The sequence below is a fragment of the Sceloporus occidentalis genome, unplaced genomic scaffold (genome assembly GCF_023333645.1).
Source record: "Sceloporus occidentalis isolate IW3139 unplaced genomic scaffold, rSceOcc1.0.p SCAF_3, whole genome shotgun sequence".
NCBI classification, from domain to species: Eukaryota; Metazoa; Chordata; class Lepidosauria; order Squamata; family Phrynosomatidae; genus Sceloporus; species Sceloporus occidentalis.
This window is the reverse complement of record NW_028316983.1, coordinates 106,895,256-106,921,406: the sequence shown is the minus strand read 5'-3', so window position 1 is coordinate 106,921,406 and position 26,151 is coordinate 106,895,256. Positions and strand designations below refer to the sequence as shown.

General features: G+C 40.3%; 1 protein-coding gene across 1 annotated transcript in view; it reads left to right on the top strand.

Moving 5' to 3' along the window:
• Positions 1-26,151, top strand: part of CFH (complement factor H) — a 164,734-nt gene that overhangs the window by 50,228 nt on the left and 88,355 nt on the right. Inside the window, exons 15-17 of the mRNA XM_089518312.1 lie at positions 325-471; positions 1,570-1,740; positions 6,383-6,559. Coding sequence (XP_089374438.1) covers positions 325-471; positions 1,570-1,740; positions 6,383-6,559 — 495 coding nt within the window. The remainder of the gene's footprint in view (positions 1-324; positions 472-1,569; positions 1,741-6,382; positions 6,560-26,151) is intronic.

The window sequence follows — 26,151 nt, the reverse complement described above, 5'->3', positions numbered from 1 at the left end:
AGAATAATTCTTGGGTCCCTTTTCTTCCATGGCTTTCTGGGAAGAGAACTTATTTATATCAAAGCATGGCTAGGGGAGAGATTGGAAGAGTTCATTTGCTAGTATGTGCATGTATATATACATGGTGCAGATTCTGGTCTGTCTCCCAGCACTATTTGATGTCAGAAAGGTGCCACTCACCCTTCTGTAAAGCATTCCAAAACATGCCACATGAATGAAGATTTCCACTGAAAGTTTCGAGTTAAGTATTTTTCATTGTAAATTGTGACATTTGTTACTTGAGCAATCCTTAATTGAACATTGTTTGACTATATTATTTTGCAGAAAATTGCAGACATCCAAACGTTATACCAAAAGACCCTCTTTCACAGCAGTTTGTGAACAATACAGTTGTAAACTACAGCTGTGGTCCCAACGTGCATCAGACAAAGTGTGTTAATGGGAAATGGTCACCTGAACCTGAATGCAAAGGTACATTTTGCATGATTTGTATAAGTTCCTGTTTCCTGAATAGGATGACAGATATGGAAAAAGTATTGTCTCCTCCTTGGGGGCACAGTTTATTTGCAAAGCTCCCATCTTGTTTGCAATGTTTCTTCACCTCAAACTGAGATTATGGGAGTTCTTGTGAATTCTTCTTGATTGGTTTTCACATATTGGGATTTTTTTTACCAAGTTCCTCTTGTCAAATTCCAATTTATTTCTCCCTGTTTTTCCCACAGAAGTTGGGAAGTTGAATGAACCCTGGGAAGAAGATTATTTCTTGTTAGAATGTGTTTGCATTCTCCTTTCCCCTCCTTTTATAGATAGGTCAATACTCCTTTAAGACTGTCTTTTGAGGCTGATTTATTTCTCTCAAGATTCTAAACAGTTTCTGTCCTCATTTTCCTGCTGACTTAAGATGGTGAGATTTTCTCTCTTTATCTAACCCACCACTAGTTAGAATAGGAGATAGATAGATAGATAGATAGATAGATAGATAGATAGATAGATATAGATATATATGCCATTGTATTTTTTTAACAAAAACTACAAGCTACATGTTTGTTATCTTTTTTGAGTAAGTCTTAACTACTTAGGAAAGCATAGTGAGGCAAAGTCATACTTTTGTTGTTCTGCTAATGAAAGCCACAGTCTGACAGGCTTAGTTTTCATATTTGTATATTTTTGTTTCCTTGAAAAGGGTTAAACCCCTGGGAAACCTAAATTACCCAACACTTCCGAACATTAGAAAATGGAAATGGAACACCTAGAGAGGACCGGGGCTGAGACTTGCTTTCAGTCTCAGATTATGTCCATGCTTTTCACCAGTTCTTCAATAAATTCAATCTTTTAAAGTGCTAGTCTGAGAAATAAAGAACAGTCACAGACCACAGGTATAAAACAGTCAAAAATAAACCCAGCAAGATGAGAGTGCCATCACTTCTTGTCTTTCCACAGAGCTTGATCAAGGCCTTTCTTCTTCCCTATGTCACTTTTGGGGATTACTGTTCTGTGCTGCAAGAAATTCTACATCATTTTTGAATCATTCAGTTCTATCTGAAATATTTCATTTTATTTTTGTTAAAGAACTTTGTCCACTGCCACCACAGCTTCCAAATGCTATCAACATAACAGAAATAAGAAACTACAGAAATGGCGAAGAGGTGGGCTTCACCTGTATGGAATATTTCCGTCTTCAAGGGCCACCAAAAATATCTTGTGAATTTGATAGATGGCAGACACCACCACGCTGTGTTGGTTTGTATTTGCTTCACTTTTGATATTGCCTTTGCTTGCAAAAACTGAATGACAAAAGGAAAATATAAAGAAGAATGTGACAAAATACTATATTATCTCTGGAATAATTGTAGGCTATATATTATTCTTTAATAATTACTATATCTAGCCAGATGTGAATTAGTCTGTTATTGGTCTGGAATATTCCTACACACATCTGAATAGTATGACATGTATATTTCTAGAGGAATCATAATCCCCAAAGCTAGTCTACTGTCAACTACCAATTAGCTCTGTTCCAAGGATTCAGACAATAGTCTTGGTGAAAAAACAAAAATACTTTATTGCAGGCCAAGAACAATAGTGATCAACGAGTGTTTAAGTTGGTACTAACCTTCCCTGCCCTCTTGTCACTATATATAGACTGGAGCTACCTAGCTGTGCCTGTTTGCAATGTCACATTTTGACACCTGTCTGGTAACTGTAATGTAACCTTTGGATTTCTGCCTGGTCACTGCTTTTGCAGCCTTTTGGTTTCTGCCTGGCAACTGTACTAAAACTCCTCCCAAATGTTCTTTTAAAATGGTGCTAAAATTCACACTCACCTAGTACATTTAACATTATCTATCTATCTATCTATCTATCTATCTATCTATCTATCTACATACATTCACACACATACAACAACACCAATACAGACTTTTTATATACATTTCCTCACTTCATCCATAATGACAGAACCAAAACCCTTTTGGGTTCTGACAGCTACTTGAAGTGTTCCAAAAGATTTTGCAGCCCCATTCCACCCATGGAAGGCTTTGCTAATAGAGAGATGTTGCTGGTGGAAAGCCCAGAAATGCGTCATAATGGTGTAGATCCAGAGCCTTGTGGGTATCTTGAGAGAGACTATAAAAGCCTGGAGCTGGTGGCATATATTTTAGCTCATTGCTAAAAGATGTGGGGGTGGGGGTGGAATCTAACCCCTTATACTGCAAGGGCAGAGATTTAAAACACTTTAGCCTTCTCCCCTGTGTGAATGAGTAAGGCTATGGATAACTGGTAGTAGATCTGCCAAGTCCCTTACTCTCAGTCCTACTTAGGATTGCTCTGGTAAACTTTTCCCCCCCTTTAAATATGCATTTCTGAAGAGGTTTTCCCTCAAAGAATGCATTTTAAACATCTTTAGAAATATAAATAAGCCTTGTGTATTCTACCCTTGATCTATAAAGTTTAGGGTTTTTTAAAGCCAGTTAAAAGTTCAAACATCGTAACTATGCAGCTTCAGATGCTATTGGACAGCAGTCCCAAATAACATAGCCAAATTGTGAGAAACAATGGCAACTGTAGTGCAGGAACAACTGGAGGGCTGCAAAATTTAGGCTCTCAATGAAGAAGTAGAGGATAGGGTGGAGCTTGGCACTGTTCCCATATGCACAACTTTACTAAAGGAATAAACAGACTGTCTTAATTCTGTTGTTTTATTATTATTTGAATAATGCTTCCACTCCATTGCACTGACTGTTGTTTCTATGAGCAGGGAAATTTGCAATAGAATGGCACCTTACAAATCATAACAAAGGAAGAGAAAGAATGTGGAAATAGGGGGGTATAACCTTTTCAAGAGAAACAGGCCAAACAGGAAAGGAGGAGGAATAGCCCTATATGTCAGGGACATTTACACCAGTGAAGAGATCCAGGACATCAATCATGGAAGCCAGGTGGAGAGCATCTGGATAAAAATTAAAGGGGAGGGAAACAACAAGGATGTTATGGTGGGAGTCTACTACAGACCCCCAAGTCAGACTGAGGAATTGGATGATGCCTTTCTAGAACAGATGACCACACACTCAGAAAGGAGAGATGTAATAGTGATGGGTGACTTCAACTACCCTGATATTTGTTGGAAGTCAAACTCAGCCAAATCCTCAAGATCTAGTAAATTCCTCACTTGCCTGAAAGACAATTTAATTGTCCAAAAGGTGGAAGAGGCAACAAGGGGGTCAGCTATTTTAGATCTTATCCTAACCAACAAGGATGACTTGGTTAATGGGGTGCAAGTGGTGGGATCATTAGGTGGAAGTGACCATGTTCTCCTGGAGTTTGTTATACAATGGAAAGGAGAAGCCAGGCATAGTCAGACACGCATCCTAGACTTTAGGAGAGCGGATTTCAGTAAATTTAGAAAAATACTGGGGGCGATCCCATGGTCAGGAATACTAAAAGAGAAGGGAGTTCAAGATGGATGGGAGTTTCTCAAAAGGGAGATACTGAAGGCACAAATTAAAACAGTTCCAGTGAGAAAGAAAAATGGGAGGTGTCGCAAGAACCCAGGATGGATGACCAAGGAACTTTCAGCTCAGCTAAATTTTAAACGGAACATGTATAAGAAATGGAAAAAATGGGGAAATCACCAAAGAGGAATTCAAACAAATAGCTAGCAAGTGTAGAGATAAGGTCAGAAAAGCTAAAGCACAGAATGAACTCAGGCTTGCTAGAGAGGTTAAGAAGAACAAAAAGGGCTTTTATGGATATGTCCACAGCAAAAGGAAGAAGATGGAAACGGTAGGACCACTGCGTGGAGAAGATGGCAAAATGCTAACAGAGGACAGAGAAAAGGCAGAATTACTCAACACTTTCTTTGCCTCAGTCTTCTCAGAAAAGGCAAGGGGAACTCAACCTGAGGAGAAAGGAGCAGAGGACAGAATAGGGGAATTTCAGCACAAAATAAGTAAAGAGATAGTACAGGAATTTGTTGTTAATCTAAATGAATTTAAGTCTCCAGGACCAGATGAACTACATCCAAGGGTATTAAAAGAACTGTCAAATGAAATATCAGAACCATTGGCAATAATCTTTGAAAACTCCTGGAGAACAGGAGAAGTCCCAGCAGACTGGAGGAAGGCAAACGTTGTCCCCATCTTGAAAAAGGGAAAAAAGAGGATCCCAACAATTATCATCCAGTTAGTCTGACATCTATACCAGGAAAGATTCTAGAGCCGATCATTAAACAGAGAATCTGTGAACATCTAGAAGGCAATGCCATAATCACAAAAAATCAACATGGGTTTCAGAGAAAGAAGTCATGCCAGACAAATCTAATCTCTTTCTTTGATAAAATTACCAGCTTGGTAGATGAAGGGAATGCTGTGCATATAGTATATCTTGATTTCAGTAAGGCCTTTGACAAAGTTCCCCATGACATTCTTGCAAACAAGCTTGTAAAATGTGGGCTAGACAAGGCAACTGTTAAGTGGATTTGTAACTGGTTGACCGGCCGAACCCAAAGGGTGCTCAACAATGGCACCTTTTCATCCTGGAGAGAAGTGACCAGTGGGGTTCCACAGGGCTCTGTCCTGGGCCCAGTATTGTTCAACATCTTTATCAATGACTTGGAGGACAAAATTGGGAGCATACTTATCAAATTTGCAGATGACACCAAATTAGGAGGAATAGCTAATACTCCAGAGGACAGGATCAAAATTCAAAATAACCTGAATAGACTAGAAAGCTGGGCCACAGCTAACAAAATGAACTTCAACAGGGAGAAATGTAAGGCGAAAAAATGAAATGCACAGATATAGGATGGGGGACACCTGGCTTAAGGAGACAACATGTGAAAGGGATCTAGGAGTCCAAGTAGACCATAAGTTGAACATGAGTCAACAGTGCAATGTGGCAGCTAACAAGGCCAATGCATTTTTAGGATGCATCAATAGAAGTATAGTGTCTAGATCAAGGGAAGTAATAGTGCCACTGTATTCTGCTCTGGTCAGGCCCCACCTGGAATATTGTGTCCACTTCTGGCCACCACAATTCAAAAAGGACATTGAGAAACTGGAGCCTGTCCAAAGGAGGGCGACTAAAATGGTGAAGGGTCTGGAAACCTTGCCCTATGAGGAACGCCTTAGGGAGCTGGGTATGTTTAGCCTGGAGAAAAGAAGGTTAAGAGGTGATATGATAGCTCTGTTTAATTATTTGAAGGGATGTCATATTGAGGAGGGAGCAAGCTTGTTTTCTGCTGCTCCAGAGACTAGGACCCAGAGCAATGGATGCAAGCTGCAGGAAAAGAGATTCCACCTCAACATTAGGAGGAACTTCCTGACAGTAAGGGCTGTTCGACAGTGGAACACACTCCCTCGGAGTGTAGTGGAGTCTCCTTCCTTGGAGGTCTTCAAGCAGAGGCTGGATGGCCATCTGTCGGGGATGCTTTGATTTGGATTTCCTGCATGGCAGGGGGTTGGACTGGATGGCCCTTGTGGTCTCTTCCAACTCTATGATTCTATGATTCTATGATTCTATAAATATTCCGGTTTTCAACCGGTCTCTTCTAAGTAAAATTCATCTAAGTACAGTCATGGCTGAGGCTAAAGCCTGAAATAGCTAAGAAATGCAAATTTGCATTGTGATTCTGAACAGACTTTTATTGAAAGACGTTCCACTGAAGCAAATTACACTAACTTCTGGATTAACCCACTTTGTTCTGTGTTAAAGTAAACTGACCCTACATTCTATTCCACAGAAGAAACTGTATGTGTCTGCTCTACCATCCACAGTGTGTACATCTCAGGCATCACATAAATACTGAAAGCACAGTGAAAGTGTTGTTTATATCCCTTGTTTGGTTATGTTCACTAACAATACATGTGTAAATCCACCTTTCCAGATCAAAGATGTGGAGATCCCCCTCCCATTGAGAATGGTCAAATAGAAAATGGTACCCAGAGAAAATATCTTCCCAATGAAACTGTGACGTATCATTGCCAAGAAGGTTTTAAAATTACTGGATCTCCTACTGCAAGATGTGAAAATACTGAGTGGTCTCAACTGCCAACTTGCAAAGGTAAAAAAATATCCTTCCATTAAAAAATGAAAAAGAGTGGATCATTTTACATAAGGCTTTGTAACGCTGTGCAAGGAAGCTATTTAAACCCACAGCTTTATGAAACTGTCACACATTCTCTATAGTGCCTCAAAAATAAAAATAAAATGAACATTTATACATTTTTTTCTTTGAAAAGAAGAACATTCCCTACATTGCTCATGATTTTTCATTTCTTCTTCTTCCTTACCCACCTCCTTGCCCCAATCAAGCCAGGGAAAACAACAACAGATTAATATACAACATAAAACATCAGTTAAAGATGCACCACATATGTTAAAAACTCACAACATCATTTTGAAAGAACAAGTTAGACAAATACATATTAAAATAATCAATCCATATTTTAAAATTCATAATTTAAAATGCACAGTTTAAAGATCATCTGTATAGGCCTGGCAGAAGAGACTGGTCTTTAATGCTTTTTAAAATTCAGACAGTATATTAAGCTGTCGCGTCTCTTCAGGCAGGTCTAGAGGTGGCTGAAGAAAAAGTCCTTTGGGTGACAATTGCCAATGTAGTCCTAGACTAGAGTAAATGTCTCCCGGAGGTCCTGAGTGCACAGGGCAGATCATATGGGAGGAGGCAATTTCATAGGTAACCTGGACCCAAACCATGTAGAGATTTAAAGATAAGCTGACCCTTGTTTTATGTGGGACATCCGTTCCAGATTCCCCCCCCCCCGTGCATAAGAAGTACTGCGGGACCTCACATCCCATTGTTATTAATGGCAGCAAGCTCTTGTATATGCCACGGACACATGCACTATTGATAAAAGGAGGGCTCATTGTCCGCGTGACCTTGAGTCCGCATATGGGGATCCCTCCTATGAGGCGTGCCCGCTGTAATAACCAACACTTTGTACCTTGGCAGAAAACTAATTGGCAACCAGTGGGGTGATTTTAATATTGGCTGATGCGACCACTCCTTGATGTACCAGTAACCAATCTGACTCCCATGTTTGGAACTTTTTACAGAGGTAGCCCAATGAACAGCACATTGCAAAAGTCCACCCTTGAAGTTACTAGTTCCTGCACGCACTACCATCTTAAGCTCCTTCAGCTCTAGGTAGATGCACAGCTTGCTTCACAAGCAAAGCAGATAGTAAGCACCCCTAGTCATCACATATATCTGAGCTGTCATTTGGACTGATGGATCCAGAAGCTGAAAATAGTCTTTGATGGGGAGCATAATGCTATCCAGGAGTGGTTGGTACATCTGCAAACCCAGGTTAGGACCCTTGACAGTAAACACCTCCATCTTGTCTGGATTCAACTTCAGTTTGTTTTTCCACATCCATCCTAGTACTTCTTCCAGGTATTCATTCAGAGGAGACACACTATCCTTAGCTGAATCTGTTTTTGAAGGCATGCAGAAATATTTTTGTATGTCAGTAGCATACTGATAGCCCCTTGCCCCATGCCTATAGATGATCTCTTCCACAAGTTTAATGTAGATGTGGCTTAATTTTTTAAGATTGAGGCATGCCGCAGCAACAAACAATTCTAAAGGAAGTCCCAGGAATGGTTTGCTGCTGGAGCATTCCTGGATCTTCATGGGTTAAGTCATGGATAAATGTGATGTCATCTGATAATCCTCAGTGCAACTGCATGACTTTGCTGGGAGTACATATTTTTCTTCCCCAATTTTCCCCTGTCTGATATACTCCATTGTATCACTTATTTTTGATCTAAAAGCAAAATATATATTTTGGTCTTCTTTAGTATGTTCTTTTTTAAATAAAAAAAGTTTTAAGAATTTAATCCATCCCAGGAATTGGATTTGTTTTATATATGTTATTTATAACTCTGTTATTTCTTTTTGTAGTTCCATTCTCTGGATCTGATATGTACTATTTATTGTTTCTGTGTTGAATTGCATTTATAAGAAATCTCTAATAAAATGATTAATCTGTCATTATTGTGGTAGGAAAATTCAAGTTGTATTTTCTCTTTTATATCTTCTTAGAAATTCCATGTACGAAGCCCCCCATCATTGAACATGCTTCATATCCTAAAAAGATAAAGAATTATTATCAGCCTGGAGAAACAGTCAATTATGAGTGTCATGAAGGTTTTGCTGCTGAAGGACCCCTGACTCTGACATGCCAACGAGGTGAATGGTCACAACCTTCCACCTGTGAAGGTATGTTCCATGTTTTTTTCCTGAATTACATTTTTTAGACTAATTATTTAATTAAATTCTCTGTGTTGTGTTGTTTGCCTTCAAGTCATTTGTGGCTTATACTGACTCTAAGGCAAACCTATCAAACCTTCCAATCTTCCGATCATCACAATTGGCATCTTAACTACTATGCCACCATATCTCCTAGTTAAAAGAATAGGTGGCAGAAATTGTGGGAATGACTTCTGCTGAGACATTTGCTTTGGAGACCTTTTACCTCCCTGAGTTTACCTTACTATGTAAGGACAGGTGAATGATCTGCTGTGGTTTGTGGTGACTCCATATTGATTGCTGAAGAAAGTGAAAGCTAAGCAATCCTGCAGACCAAGCTGTGGCAATAGTCCTGCCCCCAGTGACTCCTTTTCATGTCTGCAGTTGAGTACTAGACGGTAGATTTTACTTGACAGTGGATTTTAGGAGACAAATATGAACTCTGAGTATATATTCCTGTAAGCAGTCTTACACTCCAGGTTGTAGTGCAGTGATTCCCAAACTCTGATACTCCAGGTATTCTGGTGAAAGCTCAGGAGTTGAAAGATATAGCTGGGTGTCATCAGTTTATACGTGATATTGGAGGTCATAGGAGCTAATAAGATCACCCAAGGACAATGTGTAAAGGGAAAACAACAAAGGACCCAAGATGGATCCCTGTGGAATTCCAACTGCTAATGGAATGGTAGAAGCCTAATCTTCAGTAACCACAGCAAATGACCTATCAGAAAGGTATGGTTTAAACCAATTTAAAACAAAATATGTGAATCCTACATTTGGGAGTAAATCCACGAAGAATCAGTGATCAACAGTATCAAAGACAGCGGAGAGGTCAAGAAGAATGAGAACAGAGTATAGGCCTCTTGACTTCATCATCAAAAGATCATCTGTGATCTTCATAAGGCTGTCTCTCTAGAGTGCATCAGATCGAAGCCAGACTGAAAAGGATCCAAAATGGAATTAGCAGCAAAAAAACTCAAAACATCGAGAATAAACAAAGCATTCCAAGACCTTTGAGAGAAAGGGAAGAAGTGAAATAGAACAGTAGTAAGAAAGAGAAAGAAGGTCAAGAGAAAGCTTTTTCAAGGTTAAAGAAACTAAGGCATGTTTAAAAGCAGTGGGGAAAAGTACCAATAGAAAGAGAAAGATTAATACCATAGAGAATGTCAGGAAGAATAGAAGGAACAACAGAGATTCAAAGATGAGAAGGAGGTAGAGCAAGTTGTAGGTTTAGAAGAATTCAGCAACTTAGGTAGCTCAGCCAATGAGATTGGCCAAAAACCAGAGAATTTTTCCATTGTGAGTGGTGATGGTAGTACAGTGGAGAAAGATTAAGAAGAATAAAAATTTGAGCGAATAGTATCAATCTTGGTAACGAAATGTGTCCTGAAATCATTGGGAGAAAATAGAGGAGGAATTGGTGCAAGGGAAAATCTTAGCAGAGAATTGAAAGTGGAGAAAAGATGTTGTGGTCATTGCTTGTTGACATTAATGTTTTATAATAATTCTGTCTTGCAATCGAGATAACACGCGAGAAAGAAGAAAGGACAAATTAATAATTGATAAAATAAGCCCATTCGCCAGTCTTTTTCCATGAATTTTTAAATTGAATTTTATTCAATTAAAATGACATATAACAACAATAGTAAACACACTAAGAAAAAACAAAAAGATTGAAAGAAAGGGGGAAAACATAAACAAACATATCATTTCATACATATACAACCATAAGAATCATACATCCACATACCTAACATAAATCTAACATCAATTTATCATATATCACATTCATCCTGACAAACTACATACAACATAAAAAATAACTTCCTGAATTCCAACCAAGTCAAATTTATCATAAATTTCTTTCTGTCCAGTCTTTTTCCAGATTATAGGTAATTCCCTTTACCTCCATCTAGGTATATAATTTAACTTTGTTGTCATATCTAATTTAAACCTAAACCTTATAATGCCTTACTTTATCTGGCTTTTTCTTTATTACCTTTAACTCCCTTCATATATATATGAAGGTTTCCAAATTTCGCTATATATTTCCTAGCCTTGTCCTCTCAAGAGACAGGTAGGTTTATCCAATTGCACCAACTCCATTAACTTATTTAACCGGTTTTCTACCATTGGGCAGTCCGCTAATTTCAAATTGCTAGTATACACAATCCTAGGGCTTCTTGTAATATAAAATAATAACTTTCCATATCTATTTTCCAATTCTTCATTATCACAAATACTTAACACAAAAAGCCTAAGGTCCATCTTTAAATTATACCAAAGCATTTTTGTAACCACCCCATGAATTGCCTTCCGATATTTCTTAGCAAATTTGCAATTCCACCAAACATCATGGTATTTTTCCATACATTTCTGGCTGCTCAGGAACAAGAACGGAGATACCAAGCAATAGGAGCAAGCCAGGGCTGTGGCTTAGTAGAAGAAGCCATGCATATTGATAAAGGCAAAACCTTTGAGAGTTGCAGATAAAATTGAGTACAATGAAGAGATTGCTGGGTCCACAGTGTCCCCAAAATGTAAAAAAAATAAAGAAGAGTCCATTGCCTGACTGAAGGTCTCAGAATTAACAGAGTAGAGGTCATGAAGAAGGCATTGAATGATTTGATGAGGAGGTGGATCATGAGCACGTGTAAAAGAAAGAAGATAATGATCAGATAAAAGAAAACCAGTGGCTGCATAATCAGAGAGAGCACACTTTTTAGTGAGAACTAAATCAAAGCAGAAACTGAGAGAATGAGTAAGTGAATTGGAACAAAATTCAAATCCAAAAAACGATAGCAGAGAGCAAAAGCGTGTAGTTGCAGTATGTGTACGGCTCTCTGTATGGATATTAAAGTCCCCTGTAATCAAAAGGGGGATTTCATTCAACAGAAAAAACATAAGCCACATCTTGCAAAATTCAAGAGGAACATGGCGGATGGTACAGATAGATAACAGCCACCCACAACTTCAAAGGAGAGAAAAGTTTGATTGAATGAAGCTCAAAAGAGGAGAAACAATGTTTCTGAGGAAAAGACAGTAATTGAAACTAACATGACTACGATATCAATATGCCTACCCCTCTCCCTTTACTCTTTTGATGACTTGCATGGGTAAAGGAAAGTCCACTAAATGAAAGGGCAGTAAAGATGACTTTATCATGGGCTGAAAGCCAGGTTTCAGTAAGAGTGAGAAGTTGAAGGGAACTGGAGAAAAATAGATCATGGATTGCCGTTGCTTTTCTCTCAGTTCCAGAGAGAACAAAGAAAAGGAAGCTGAGAGAGAGGAATACACATAATTGTTTGTTGTTGTTTTTTTTTTTTAATTTATATACCGCTATTCCAAAGATCATAGCGGTGAACAGCAAGTAAGCTAATTTGCTCCCAACAGTCTGGGTACTCATTTTAGCGACCTCGGAAGGATACAAGCCTGAGTCGAGCTTGGGCCCTTTTGCTGGTCTTGAACTCGCAACCTTGTCGTTTCGAGTGAATGGCTGAAGTACAGGCATTTAACCACTGATCTGGGGATCAGATTAGAAAAGATAGCAGGGGCCATAAAAGAGAGTAAATTAGGATAACAAAGATCAATATTAAAGAGTGAGGCAATAACAACAACAAAATGCTATAGTTGGTAGTGGTCACAAACATTGTCTGAACTAAAGCACAAATGTTCAAGTAAGTAGTTCTGTTCCGATAGTTGTTGTAACCAAAAGTCACTCTAAAAGACCCTGTTAATGATGTCTGATGTATTACACAATCTGATTGGATTTTGTAGCAGTCAATACAGTGTTGTCCCTCTTGTTGTGTAAACTAAAGGTAATAGTGATCCAATACCAGGAGGCAAATTATCATCAGTCCTACTCCGCTGTAAATCTTAAACAAAGGTAGGGCGGAACAAACACCTCAGGGAACTCTACCTACTGCCAGGCTGCTGGAAGTAAGCTGGATGTGGAGGGGGAGAGATTTCTCACAATAGTTACTGCTGCCGCTGCTGCAAAAAACTCCATTCAGCTATTGGGCTTCTAGTGGTAAGCCAAGTGTTGGGGCTATTTTGTCTCTGCCATTGCCACTACCATTGCTGTCAACATCTCCAAGATCCAATCCCACAGCCGAGCTGGAGCTATGCGGTTTATCAAGACACTGGGAGTGCGCTGCTGTGAATAGACTGGAAGCTGGAAGGCAGTAATAGCCGCTACCACAAAAAACATTGCTTCTAAGCTCCACTGAGCTACCAGGCTGCTAAATCAAATAAACAAGTAAACCAATTATTAAGAGTCATTTCCCACTGGTGATTATTGTAAGGGTTTTAAGGCCTCCAGACCAGCCGGAGCTCCCCCTGCCCTCGCTTCAGATGGTGAGGAAGGGGTGGTGGTTTTGAAGCCAACGCCGGAGCTCATCCTGCCACTACTTCAGATGGTGAAGGAGGTTTTTTATGCTAACGTCGACACTGGATCCTCCTGCCCAAACCAGATGCAAAAGATCTTGTAACAACATTTACACTGGAATTTAGATCACTTAACTCTTTTGTATTTTAAGAATTCAGAGTTGCTCAGAGCTTGAGTGACTTTTATTGAAACAACAGGGAGTACTTAATGTGGTTGACAGCAGTAGTCACATGATCATGAAATGGCTGAACCATGAGGAGGAGAAAGGCATGGATTCCCCCTCCCCTAAGAATTTGCAGGGAGTGGGTCATGCATTTATGATTTTTAATTTCCTGTTCTTACTGGTTTTATGTATGCTTTTTAAAACTGAGGTGTGTTATTTTCAAGACCAAATGGTAGTAGATACAACAGTAAATATATATTTAAACCCTAGCTTTCCCCCTCAGCACCTTCACATTTGCCCACATGGGTGCACCATTACCATCCACGTAAAATGGCAGGGTGAGGCACCATAACACAGAGGTGGGATATCATGTGCTTGGGGACTATAGCCACTATCCAATCAGAGGCTAGAATCCTTACTCATCCACACCCAACACAGCACTCAGCATGCAAATGCAGCTCAGATATGTTCTACTTTGCTTCCAGTACTAAAGATAGTACTCTTAGCCATGAGCAAACTTGAATTCCTTGTAAAGAAACCCCTCCAAACAATTTTAAATATGTAAAAGGGACAGAAAGAACATTTGTGTTCTCCTCACTGCCCAATCTGCATCCATTCAGTGAAAGACTAGAAGACAGCCTGGCTGTGTACAGCTAACTGTAAACTGGTCTCTGAACATTATAGAACATTTGATAATATGAACAACAGTTTTAGGAACACTGGTTCTATTCTGAACTTCAGTTGAATATGCAAACGGGGGGAGAATCAGCTCATTGTGATACTGTCCTCCTTGTTACGTGCTGACATTTTGGCACCCTTGTCGTCCTTATTATTTTCTGTAGTAATGAGTCAATAATGAATGAGCATTTATTATGAGGTAATGTAAAAGACAGAAATTTGTAAAACTCTTTGTTCTTTGCATTCTCCTCCCTATTTAGATGCAACCTGCAGAGAGCCCCCAGTGGTTGATAATGCTTCTATTGTGGAGGACAGAGCAGAAGTCTATCTATCTGGGCAAGAGTTGCATTACCAATGTTATGAAGGTTTTGAAATATCTGGACCAGACACTATAAGGTGTGAAAATAAGATGTGGTCAGAATCACCCACATGTGAAGGTAAGAGTGTATATTTCCAAATCCTCTTCAGTGGTAGCCTGGAAAAGAAAAAGGAAGGGGAAATGGAGGGAAAGAGACACAGGGCTTCCCAGCTTTCTACTACAATCTCTCTCTCTCTCTCTCTCTTTCTTTCTTTCTTTCCTTCCTTCCTTCCTTCCTTCTTTCTTTGAGAGTGGGCTATGTAGTTTCCACAGTCTCAGCCCAACCGCAGCCAGAACGGCCTCTCACTGCTCCTTTTAGTCTGTCTGTTTCAGGCCTTTATCTCTCATTTCTAACATCTTAGCAAACAAATCTTATCTTTTAGGTGTTAGTTTAAGTTTTCAGTTTTTTGTAAATAAATTTCTGGGAGTGGTAGTCATATATAGTATCATCTTCCAATGTCTTTTTTCCTCATCTTTATCCAACATATTTATATCATTTAATGCACAGAGCCCGGGAAATAAACAAGATGAACTTCACCCCCTAGAACAACAAAGCAGATATGATATAACAGGCATTACTGAAACCTGGTGGAATGAGTCTTATGATTGGAATGTAGGAATAGTGGGGTAATAACATTTTTAAGAGAAACAGGCCAAACATGAATGGAAGAAAAATAGCATTATATTTCAGGGAAATTTACACCTATGAAGAGATTCAGGGCTTCAGTCCGGGAAGCCAGGTGGAGAGCATCTGGATAAAAATTAAAGGGGAGAGAAACAACGGGGATATTATTGTGGGTGTCTACTACAGACCCCCAAATCAAACTGAGAAATTGGATGATGGCTTCCTAGAACAGATGAGCATACACTCAGGAGAGATGTAGTAGTGATGGGTGATTTCAGCTATCCTGAGATTTGCTAGAAGTCAAACTCAGCCAAAACCTCAAGGTCTAGCAAATTCCTCACTTGCCTGGAAGGCAATTTCATTGTCAAAAAGGTATAAGAGGCAAGAAGAGGATCGGTTATTTTAGATCTGATCATAACCAACAGGGATGACCTAGTAAATGGGAGTTATCACGTTCTCCTGGACTTTGTTATGCAGTGGAAAGGATAAGCCAGGCATAGTCAGACACACAGTCTAGACTTTAGGAGAGCTGATTTCACTAAACTTAGAGAAATACTGAGGGGTGATCCCATGGTCAGGAATACTAAAAGGAAGGGAGTTTAGGACAGATGGGAGTTTCTCAAAAGGGAGATGCTGAAGATACAATTTAAAATAGTTCCAATGACAAGGAAAAATTGGAAGTGTCTCAAGAAACCAGGTAGGATGACAAAAAAAACTTTCAACTGAACTAAATTTTAAACAGGGCATGTGTAAGATAAGGAAAAAGGAGGAAATCACCAAAGAGGAATTCAAACAAACAGTGAATGCATGTAGGAGTAAAGTGAGGAAAGCTAAAGAGCAGAATGAGCTCAGGCTTGCGAGAGAATTTAAGAACAACAAAAAGCTTGTAAAATGTGGGCAAGACAATGCAACTGTTAGAGGTGGATTAATAATTGGTTGACTGCGTGACCCCAAAGTGTGCTCAGCAATGGCTCCTTTTCATCTTGGAGAGAAGTGAGCAATGGGTCCCACAGGGTTTTTTCCTGGGCCCAGTGCTATTCAACATCTTTATTAATGACTTGGATGAAAGACTAGTGGGCACGCTTATCAAATTTGCAGATGACCCCAAATTAGGAGGAATAGCTAATACCCCAGAAGGGAGGATCAATTTGCTTGGAAACTAATTGGCAGCCAGTGAAGTGTTTTTAAGATCAGTGTAATATGACGCCTCCTGGTGTGCCCATAATCAGTCTGGCTGCCATATTTAGTTGGATTTTCTGGACTTGGTACAAAGTTAGCCCAACATATAGCACATTGCAGAAGTCCAGCCTTGAGGATACCAACATGTGCACTACCATCTTTAGATCTTCCAGTTCTAGGATGGGGTGCAGTTGACGAATCAGCTTAAGTTGATAACAGGCACTCCTGACCGTCCCATCTATCTGAGCTGACATTTGGAAGGATAGATCCAGGAGCACTCCCAAACTACAAACACAATCCTTCAGGGAGAGTGTGACCCCATTCAGAACTGCTTGATACACTTCCAGCCTCTGAGTAGGACCCTTGGACTAAATATAGTCCGAAGATAGTCCAAAATCATAGGTGTCGCTGAGGACTCTTTCACACAGCAAAAATTTACTTTCCATGAATGAAAGGTGGTGTTAAAATTAGTGTTTATTAATGGGTTAATGACATAATTATGATGACATCACACAATGTTGTCTGATAATCTTCTAGCAATTGTGTTATAGTGACTGGAGCATCCCATTATGCTCTCATCACTTTTTGCCATGTGAAAGAGTCTTATGGCAGCTCTCATGACTCCTTTGGTGTCTCTTACTGAGGTAGCTAACTTTCCTTCTGCCATTCATAAAAGTCCAGTTCCCTTTGTAAAATAAATTATTTTTATTAGAAAAGAAAAATTAGTTTGTAAGAGAGGACACTTAGGAGCAGTTGTGTCCACCGACCTGGCCATTTCTCCATTACAAAGGTCGGCCAGACCTTCAACAGAATAATCTGGGGAGGTGACAGGAAACTCTCCAAGAGCCGTCAGGAATCCATCTGGATACGTCAGCCTCCTGGGGTGGACCATCCTAATCGGTCCCCCACCTCTGCAGAGGTTCCGAGTCCCAGTGAGTCTAAGCCTGACCTGCTAATTATCTGTCCATGACAACGGAACTGTAAAAAGTTCCTCCACACCGAGATCATCGTCACCCCACCCAGCACAGAAAACCAAGGTCCAGAATCTCATCAAATGGGAGGCTGTACAAGTTTTGGTGTTCACTATAACACCAACTGAATACAAACCAATGTTTGTCTTTTGAAGTACAATCTACTACATGACTAGCATACTATTTACCTGTTGGCATGGAAGTCCATGTTCTTCTATCTATATGGAAAAAATGTCTTGAATCTTTTTCCAGAGAATTCTCTGGGAACTAGCTATTTCAGCTATTGAGGCTATATAGCTGCTGACCTGTATTGCTTATAAGACTGACCAGTAGAAATACTATCCCACAAGGTAAACATTCTTCCTTACTTTTCTACTGAGGTAGAGCCACTTTACTGGGGTAATTATCTTCCTGCATGATTTGATTCAGTATGGTGATTCATGAAGGGGAGGATGAGGGCTATTAATTTGTCATGTAGTGTAACCGTCTCATCAGTTTTGTATCCATATTGCTGATGGTGACATTGTTTGCATTCCTCCATTGCGTGTCCTTTCCTGATCTGTTAGGGGCAGTCATGTGATGTTTAATCCAGAGCATGGTTAGATGTTTAAGCCAGAGCAGACATATCCTTCCATCCAGCTGTTCTCACTTTATATGGACCCTGCTTCTTGTATTTAACTGTTAACAAAATACTCATTTGTACGAGACAAAGCACACAAAGAGGAAAAAAAGCTGTTTGACTTTAACTATGTTTTTTGAGTTGTTACCTTTAACTCATACCACCCAACTGCTTCCCTTTTCCATATCTTGCTTCTGTGTTATGGAAGACCTGGAAGTGAGGGTAAGCAGCTGATGCATGCATAGGCATGATTATGGAGGGCATGTCTACAGGGTTCCCACTTATTCAAGGTAGCATATAGGTGCAAGATCCGTACGTTTGTTTGAGTTCAAAAAATCATGGTTACAGGTAACTTTTTCTTTCTCATTCATTCTGGAACATCCCGCACATAGAACAAGAGAAATATAACTGGCTAACCTAGATTACTTGAGTTGAGCTACATTCAGTAGTAGCATGATATGGATGATTCATATCACAAAGAAGCATAAAAATTTATTTCCATTATTGGAATGTCTGGCTCACTCACTTGCAAAATAACCACAAGACAACCCAATCTCTTCACACAGTTTCTGCCTCCATAGCCCAATTTTCCAACTAATTTTCCAGTATTTTGTTTGTGACTATCAAGTTCCATTGATTTAAGTTCTTACTCTGTGGAATTGTGATTTGTATTGGTGTGTGTAGTTCAGCGATCTTGAACAATATTTGCAACATTTCCCCTATTCACCTTTTATGGTGGATCAACAGAATGATGTGAAGACAGGAAGTCCTTGGCAGGCACCACTTTAAATCATTTCCAGTGAGGAAGAAAAATGGGAGGTGTTTCAAGAAACCAGGATGGATGACTAATGAACATTCAACTCAGCTATGTTTTAAACAGAACATGTATAAGAAATGAAAAAAGGGGGAAATCACGGAAAAGGAATTCTATCAAATAGCGAACATGGGTAAGGGTAAAGTCAGGAAACTAAAGCACAGGATGAACTCAGGCTTGCTAGAGAGGTTAAGAACAATAAAAAGTGCTTTTTGAGGTATGTCTGCAGCAAAAGGAAGAAGAAGGAAATGGTAAGGCCACAATGTGGAGAAGATGGCACAATGCTAACAGGAGACAGAGAAAAGGCAGAATTACTCAACACCTTCTTTGCATCAGTTTTCTCAGAAAAGCAAAGGGTGTTCAACCTGAGGATAATGGAGCAGAGGACAGAACAGGGGAAATTCAGCACAGAATAATTAAAGAGATTGTACAAGAATACCTTGTTAATCTAAAGGAATAAACTGGCAAATGTAATATTGGAGCCATTGGCAATAATCTTCGAGAACTCCCGGAGAACAGGAGAAGTCCCAGCAGATTGGAGGAGGGCAAACGTTATCCCCATCTTCAAAAAGGGGAAGAAAGAGGATCCCAACAATTATCATGTATGATATCTATACTAGGAAAACATCCAGAGCAGATCATTAAACAGAGAGTCTGTGAACATCTAGAAGGCAAACTGTCATCTTCTGGCCTAGAGGACTGAAAAGGCAGGCCCAACTCCATCTGGCCTGAAGAAGAAGAGCCCTCCCTCCTTGCCAGCTGTCATCATCTGACCTGGGAAGGAGTGAAAAGACAGCCCAATGCCATCAGGCCTGGCCTGAACTAAGAAGAAGAGCCCTCCCTCCAGTCCATCTACCTTGGTCCAGCCTCAGAGGGAGAGAAGAAGTGCTGGATCTGATCCACTTCCCCACCACCATTCCCTTCTCCTTTTGTGTTGTGTCTTTTTAGATTGTTAGCCTGAGGGCAGGGAACCGTTCAATTAAAAATAAAAATAATTGTAAGCCGCTCTTAGAACACAATCCCTCGGAGTGTGGTGGAATCTCCCTCCTTGGAAGTCTTTAAAAAGAGGCTGGATGGCCATCTGTCATGTATGCTTTGATTATGATTTCCTGCATGGCCCTTGTGGTGTCTTCCAACTCTATGATTCTATTATTGTCTTCTATTTCCCCTCCTTTAATAACATGGGTAAATGGTCAGCAAAGGAGAGGGGCTAATTTTTATATACCCCTACAAAGCTCAGACATACAAAACTAAGACTAAAGCAGACAAAAAAATTTCAACTCATTTTAATGCTCCAACTACAGCATTGTGCATTGATTGTGGACTGATGACCTCAGCTGTAATTGGACAACTGCCTACCAAAGATATTTCAGTTTGTCACCTCTTTCTGTGTTTCATACTAAGACAGTGAAGCACAGTTTGGGATTGTCAGATTGGCACAGTTGGAGGATATAGTTAATATGCCTGGAAATGTAATTCACTTTTGTTGAAGGTGAGTGGGAGTGTGCTAATGCAAGTCTTCCATAGAAACAGCCTTTATAAATATGTAGATACTGCTTTTATTTTTCAAACCATCTTTCAAGCAATGTTTTACCTAATATTTCAGATACCAGATGTCCTCCTCCACCTGACATTCTTAAAGGTCGGATAAATGGACATAAAAAACCAAACTATCTGCCCGGTGATAAGGTGCGCTATCGCTGCCTCCCAGGATACAGTATTGTTGGTTCTGCTGAAATAACATGTTTAAAGAAACGATGGACAGGAGCACCACAATGCAGAGGTATTTGATCCCATAAATATTTTGAAGGTGATGATATAGTTGGAAATGGAATCTTTCCTTTTTTTGCTCTGCAGACTTGATTAGCTATAAAAGAGTGGTAGAAAATGGCCCCATGATTTCTGTCAGTGGCTAAAGCCACTATGACCCACCAACGTGAAGGCATTTCATCTGACATAGGGATATGATGAACCGCCTTCCATTTTATTGCCTACTCAGGATTGCAAAGAGCATAGGGATATTTAATCATCTGTCCTGGTCCATGGGTGGAGGGTAGTATTTTACCTGTAAATCATTTAGTTTTCACATGTTCTGTAATAGAGTGGGAGGGATGGGGGGGGGGGTTAGGTCAATTGGCTTATAATTTGCCTGGTCCACTAATATGTGCTATATGTACAAAGCAATGTAGAGAAAAGGCAGATGTGGATTAGGCTAGCAACAGCCAATCACAAGCCAGCTGACAGTAGCCAATAAAATTCTGGCTAGGAGGAGATAAAAACCCCATCAATGTCAGTTGGAAGTTGGATAGGGTTTGGTTTTCAGAGTGAAAGGGTTTTGCTGTGTCTAGAAAGGGACAGATTTTGAGAGTTCCAGGGTAGGACCTTAGGGCTAAAGTCTGGAGAGGAAGCACTTAGTTCCTGTTTAGAGCTCCAAGTAAAGGAGTTTTATTAAAGAGCTGTCCTGAGGGATATAGTTAGCCTGAGTAGCATAATTATTAGTTTGGCTTAAGATAATATTCCTTATAAAGACGGTGTGAGTGTTCTTAAAGATTATAACACTGAGGTTCTGTGCAGATTTATATAAAGAAACCATTATTCTAACAGTCATAAAATCACCATGTTGGCACCATACTAGGGCTAGGGACTGCGCAGCAACTGCTCGGTCCCTAACCCTAGTACAGTGCGGTGGCACTACAATGGTGGCATCCCATCCATATGGGCGCCGCCATTGTGACGTAAATGGTGCGTGGTATCCAAACATCGCTGCGCGCCACTTATGTTGAAAGTGTGCCAGTGGCGCACTCGCGATGTCACTGCAGCACAACAAAAAGAACCCAGAAATACCAGGTTCATTGTGCTCAGCAGTGGCGGCACACCGTTTGGGGACTGCACCGTCTCTACAGAGCAAAAATGGATGCCAGCAGGCCGCCATTTCTCAGCAGTCTGTCCCGAGCCAAAGAAAGAAACTTTGCTATCTGAAATAATTAACACAAGTGCCTGTAACAACAATTGTTTATTTACACCTATTCAAGTAACTTTTGTTAGAAACATCTGTACAATAAAGTTTTGTAAAAGCTTGTCTACATCTTGAATTACATCCACATTACCATTACAAACCCCCTTTTACAGAGATATTTAACAAGGTCTGTTGTAGTTTGGGGACAACAGTGGGGAAAGAAGACCCAGGGTGCTGTCATCCAGGAAAATACAGTGGTTATAAAAGAAGTGTACGTCACAAGCAAGAAGGAGTATTTCAGTCAACCACCTTGCTTATCTTAATATGTATGCAGCAAGGGGGTCCTTGTGGGATGACTGAGCAGGGTTAATGATGAGGGCATCACAATACAGAAGTTAAAGGGGAAGAAGTACTTTTCTTCTTTAATCGGTTGCCACCTGTTTATGGTCTCATGCTTTCCTGGACTTGTCTGTTCCATACCCATTTTGGTATCCACACCATAGCAAGAAATAGCAACTTGACTATTGTTAAACTAGAGATTAAGAAACCTAGGTTTTGGTTTTTACAACTTTCAAAGTGTATCAATGAACAAATTCATTCTGTATCATTTCTGTTTTAAGATTTCTTTGGTTAAAACTCTTCATACACATGTGCATGTCTCTCAGTATAAGCTTTCTGCTTGCATTTCTCTGAAGATATGTATTTTTTTAAATGCATTTCCTATGAAATACATATTTTTGTACACATTTCATTTTAAACAGAAATTGTACCACTAGATTTGACAACCATGAATCTTAATTTCCTCATCCAGTAAGTGTGAATTAGGTTGGTTTGTATTCATTTGGTTGTATGAACCAAATCAAGTTGACCTCCACTGCTGCACTGGACAGTAACAATTTCTTGGGGAGGGAATGGTCCTGTTTTTTTCCCTTCCATATTATATTTGAATAAAACCCAAATGTCATGAGAAAAGGGACCTATTTCTTGTATTTTATGAAATGGTTTATATTTTGTTCATGACCTTTAATTAGACCATCTTCAATGTGAATCCATTCATTTGAAAACTTTGCACCTGTGGCTACACTGGAATATGTTAAAGAAAAATGTATTTTTGGTGTTATATCTTTGCTGGATTATTCAGATATTTACCTTGGAAACCTATAGTTAATGGCTTTCGAACAAGCCAACCTATCAAGCCTACTTCATACTGAGGCTTGATATCATGGCATGTTCTGAAGCAGTGAGCCTTAGTTTGTTGTTATGCACAAAATTGGAAAATAGTGATAATGGAAAACTTCTTGGTTTGTTATGCATACCCATGCATGGAAAAGCAAAGCAGCTGTATGTGTCATCAAAAGGTTCAAAGGACTAAGGCAAAACTTGATCTAAGGGAAACACAGATTCCCTGCATCTAATTTAGCCCATTTGCTCTGGATAGAACTGGGTAGATCTGGTTGCCGCCATACCAAATCAACCCAGTTACAAGTGCCCACTACCCTTTACTTTGATCAGGGTAATTTGCCCCTCTGAAGTTCACATTTGCAGTACCGCTTTAAAATAGAGCCTCCTTAGTTGTCAATCAAATTCACTTCTGCTTTCGTCAAAGGTGACATATCCTACAACCATTGGCCAACTGAATGGGTGCTTTCCCTCCTTCCTTTAAAAAAAAACCTGGCAGCAGTGTGCGCATATTCTGTCAACTTGTCATATTTGAAAACCTCCAGGTGTGTGTGTTGTGTGTATTTGGGTCATTACAGATTATGAGAGAGGAAAACTTGGAGGTGATACCCTAAACTCAAAACAACAAGTATGGAAACAAAAAGTCTAGGGGGGATAAAAATGAAAAGCTCAGTAATTTTATTAAAACAAAGTAAACCAATAGGAAGCAAGAGGAATGAGAGAAGATAAAATGTATGCAATCCTGTGGACAGACAGGCTTGTGTTGGCCTGTATGCCACGCCTTAATGTAAACAAGGGTAGTGTTGCCAATAAGTACTAGGCTTGAGAACTGCAAATCCCAAATAGTATAACAAACAAAAGGAAGTGTCAAACATACAAAGTGCTAGTGCAAAAAACGGTCGCCCGACTCGGCGGGTAGACTGTTTTGCCGCTAGAAGCTGCTGGAACTACAAGCCCCAGTGTGCACTGGGGCTTGCTCCAGCTCCCTATTGGTGCACGGAGCGGATGGGGCGGTCCCATCGCTCCGCGACGCTCTGGGAGCCGGGCTCATTGGTGCAGAGTTTCCGGTCCTCCAGGGCTGCCCATTGGTTGGGTGGCCTTGGAGGAGGGGCTCCGCACAGCATGCAATATGGGCGGGGCCTAGGCCTATTTAAGGCCACGTTGCCGGCCCCAGCCCTCAGTTGGCACTTGGCTTCGATCAGAGCAGAGCCAAGCTGAGGAAGGGAGAAAGACTTTGAGCTTCTCCCGCCCACCCACCACTGTTTTGTGGGTGTTTTTTCGTCACAACTTTGGCGGCAGCAAAGGCCAGGATCTGCACGTTGTTGTACCAGGGCTATGGAGCTCTGGTTTGGGAGTCAATAGGTACCCGGGAGAGAATAGGGCGGGCGTTTGGCCATTGCGGGGGCCAGAACGCGGGAGCGCCTCCTGGTGACTAGGGGCTTAGTGAATTTGTGAACGCAAGACTATGTTTGTGGTCAAGTTGTGTTCCTTAGCCCCTAGGTCATCCCAAGCACCAGGTGGGTGCCAGGTTTGGATAATCAGACAACATCGGGTTGTTTGATTTCACAGATCCTGACCTTATGCTTTGTGCCAACCCTACCAATTGTTTGCAAATAAGGTTGTGGCCTTACTTCCAACCTGTTGTATTGTGGTTATTTGACAGCAACATCTGAGGCAATAGCAGATAAATTTCTTTACACCTCCCAGAAGGTAAATAAAAGGGATAGCACATTAAGCCCGATTATAACTGAAAAATGAACTAACAAAGACCAAACGCGTTTTGACTAGAAGTCTTCATCAGTGGTCATGGTAAATTGTAAAGATAAAATAGGTATGGATCACATACCAGCAAGATATAAACAATAAGGGAGACCATATAATTAAAAACACATGTCTAGTCAAAACGCGTTTGGTCTTTGTTAGTTTATTTTTCAGTTATAATTGGGCTTAATGTGCTTAATGTGTTTGACACTGGGGCGACCTGTATCCGGCACTTTCCCCGCCGGATCAGGGCCTCAGCTGCCACAGCGGCAGCCTCTGAGGCACCAATCCGCCGCTTTCCAGGCCACAGGGAAGCAGCAAAAGGCCACTTCCCAGCAGCCTGGAAAGGGGTGTCCTTGGGGCTTCATGCCCCAAGGACACCCAAAGGTGGCGGGGAGGAGGAGAAAGGGGCTGCTTGACCCCTTTCTGCCTTGCGTCCCTGGCACAGCCATCTAAAGGCTGCGCCAGCGTCGCAAATCCTAGAAGGAGCTCCTTCCGGAACCAAGAAAAAGGCATCCCAACTGCCCTCGTGCAGCGCGAGTATGTCATGTCCACACCGCCCTGTTTAGAGGTGGCACGTTTGTGACGTCCTAATGGCAGCACCCATCTAGAATGGGCGCCGCCATTTTGTACGTACCGTGTACATACTAGGATTGGGGCGTCTGGAAGAGAAATAATCCATTTGTGGAAAAACCGCTCTAAGAGGGATTTGCTCTGGTTTGGGTGTGTAAAACCCTAATTCTGATGTGTTTAAACTGTTGCCAATGGGAACTTCCGACTTTTAATCCAGGTTACAATTCGATACAAAAGGTAGTCTGGATGGCCCCTTACATTTCCTCCCACAACATGCCTCAGCAATTAAACATACATATTAAGAACAGGATTTCTGCCCTTTCCTTTCCAATCTTCTTACACACAAACATATCAAAAATATTCTGAAAAGTGAATTGATCCTAATGCTATGAGTGAACCAAAAGTATTGATGAAAATGGTGGTTTTTTGATTGAATGTCATCATGGCTTAGTTGGCTAGGGCAAGAATTCCAGAACTTTTAATTAAAGTGGGAGAATGGATGGAGGTGTTTAAGGAAGCAGAAGGCCTGCATGCACCAATACTACACAATAGTTTAGGTATCTGCAGAATCTACTGTTAGCAGTTAATATCAATAAGATAATCACTGACAGTAAACAGAGGAGCAAAATTTAGATCTGTCTTCTAGCTCATGCTTTATCCACACAAAAGGAATTGCTTGGTCTCTTTGAGCTACTAAGAAAATGGCAAATGAATGTCATTCATACTTGAAAGAGAACAATAACGAGAATGTATTGATAGGGGCTTTTGCCCATTGATTGCCTATGATTAAGAAACAATGATGGATTGTTTTCCTTTTTTAAAAAAATGAACAGTGCTTAAACTGCCAAGTATTTCCACTTCTTTCTCTTTTTTACACATCAGGAACTATTACCTAAAGTTGGTTAAAGGCACATATGTGTGGAGTACAATATGTAGTCAAAATGATCTCCTCATTACAAAAAGTATTTGTAATCAAAATAGGTGTCACACAAAAAAGTATTTTTCTGACTCACTGCTTTGAATTCTATGTCATAGAGACTGGAGGACAATGTCAACGTCCACCTTCTATTGAAAATGGAGATATTACTGAAATGTCTAAATCAGCATATAATTCA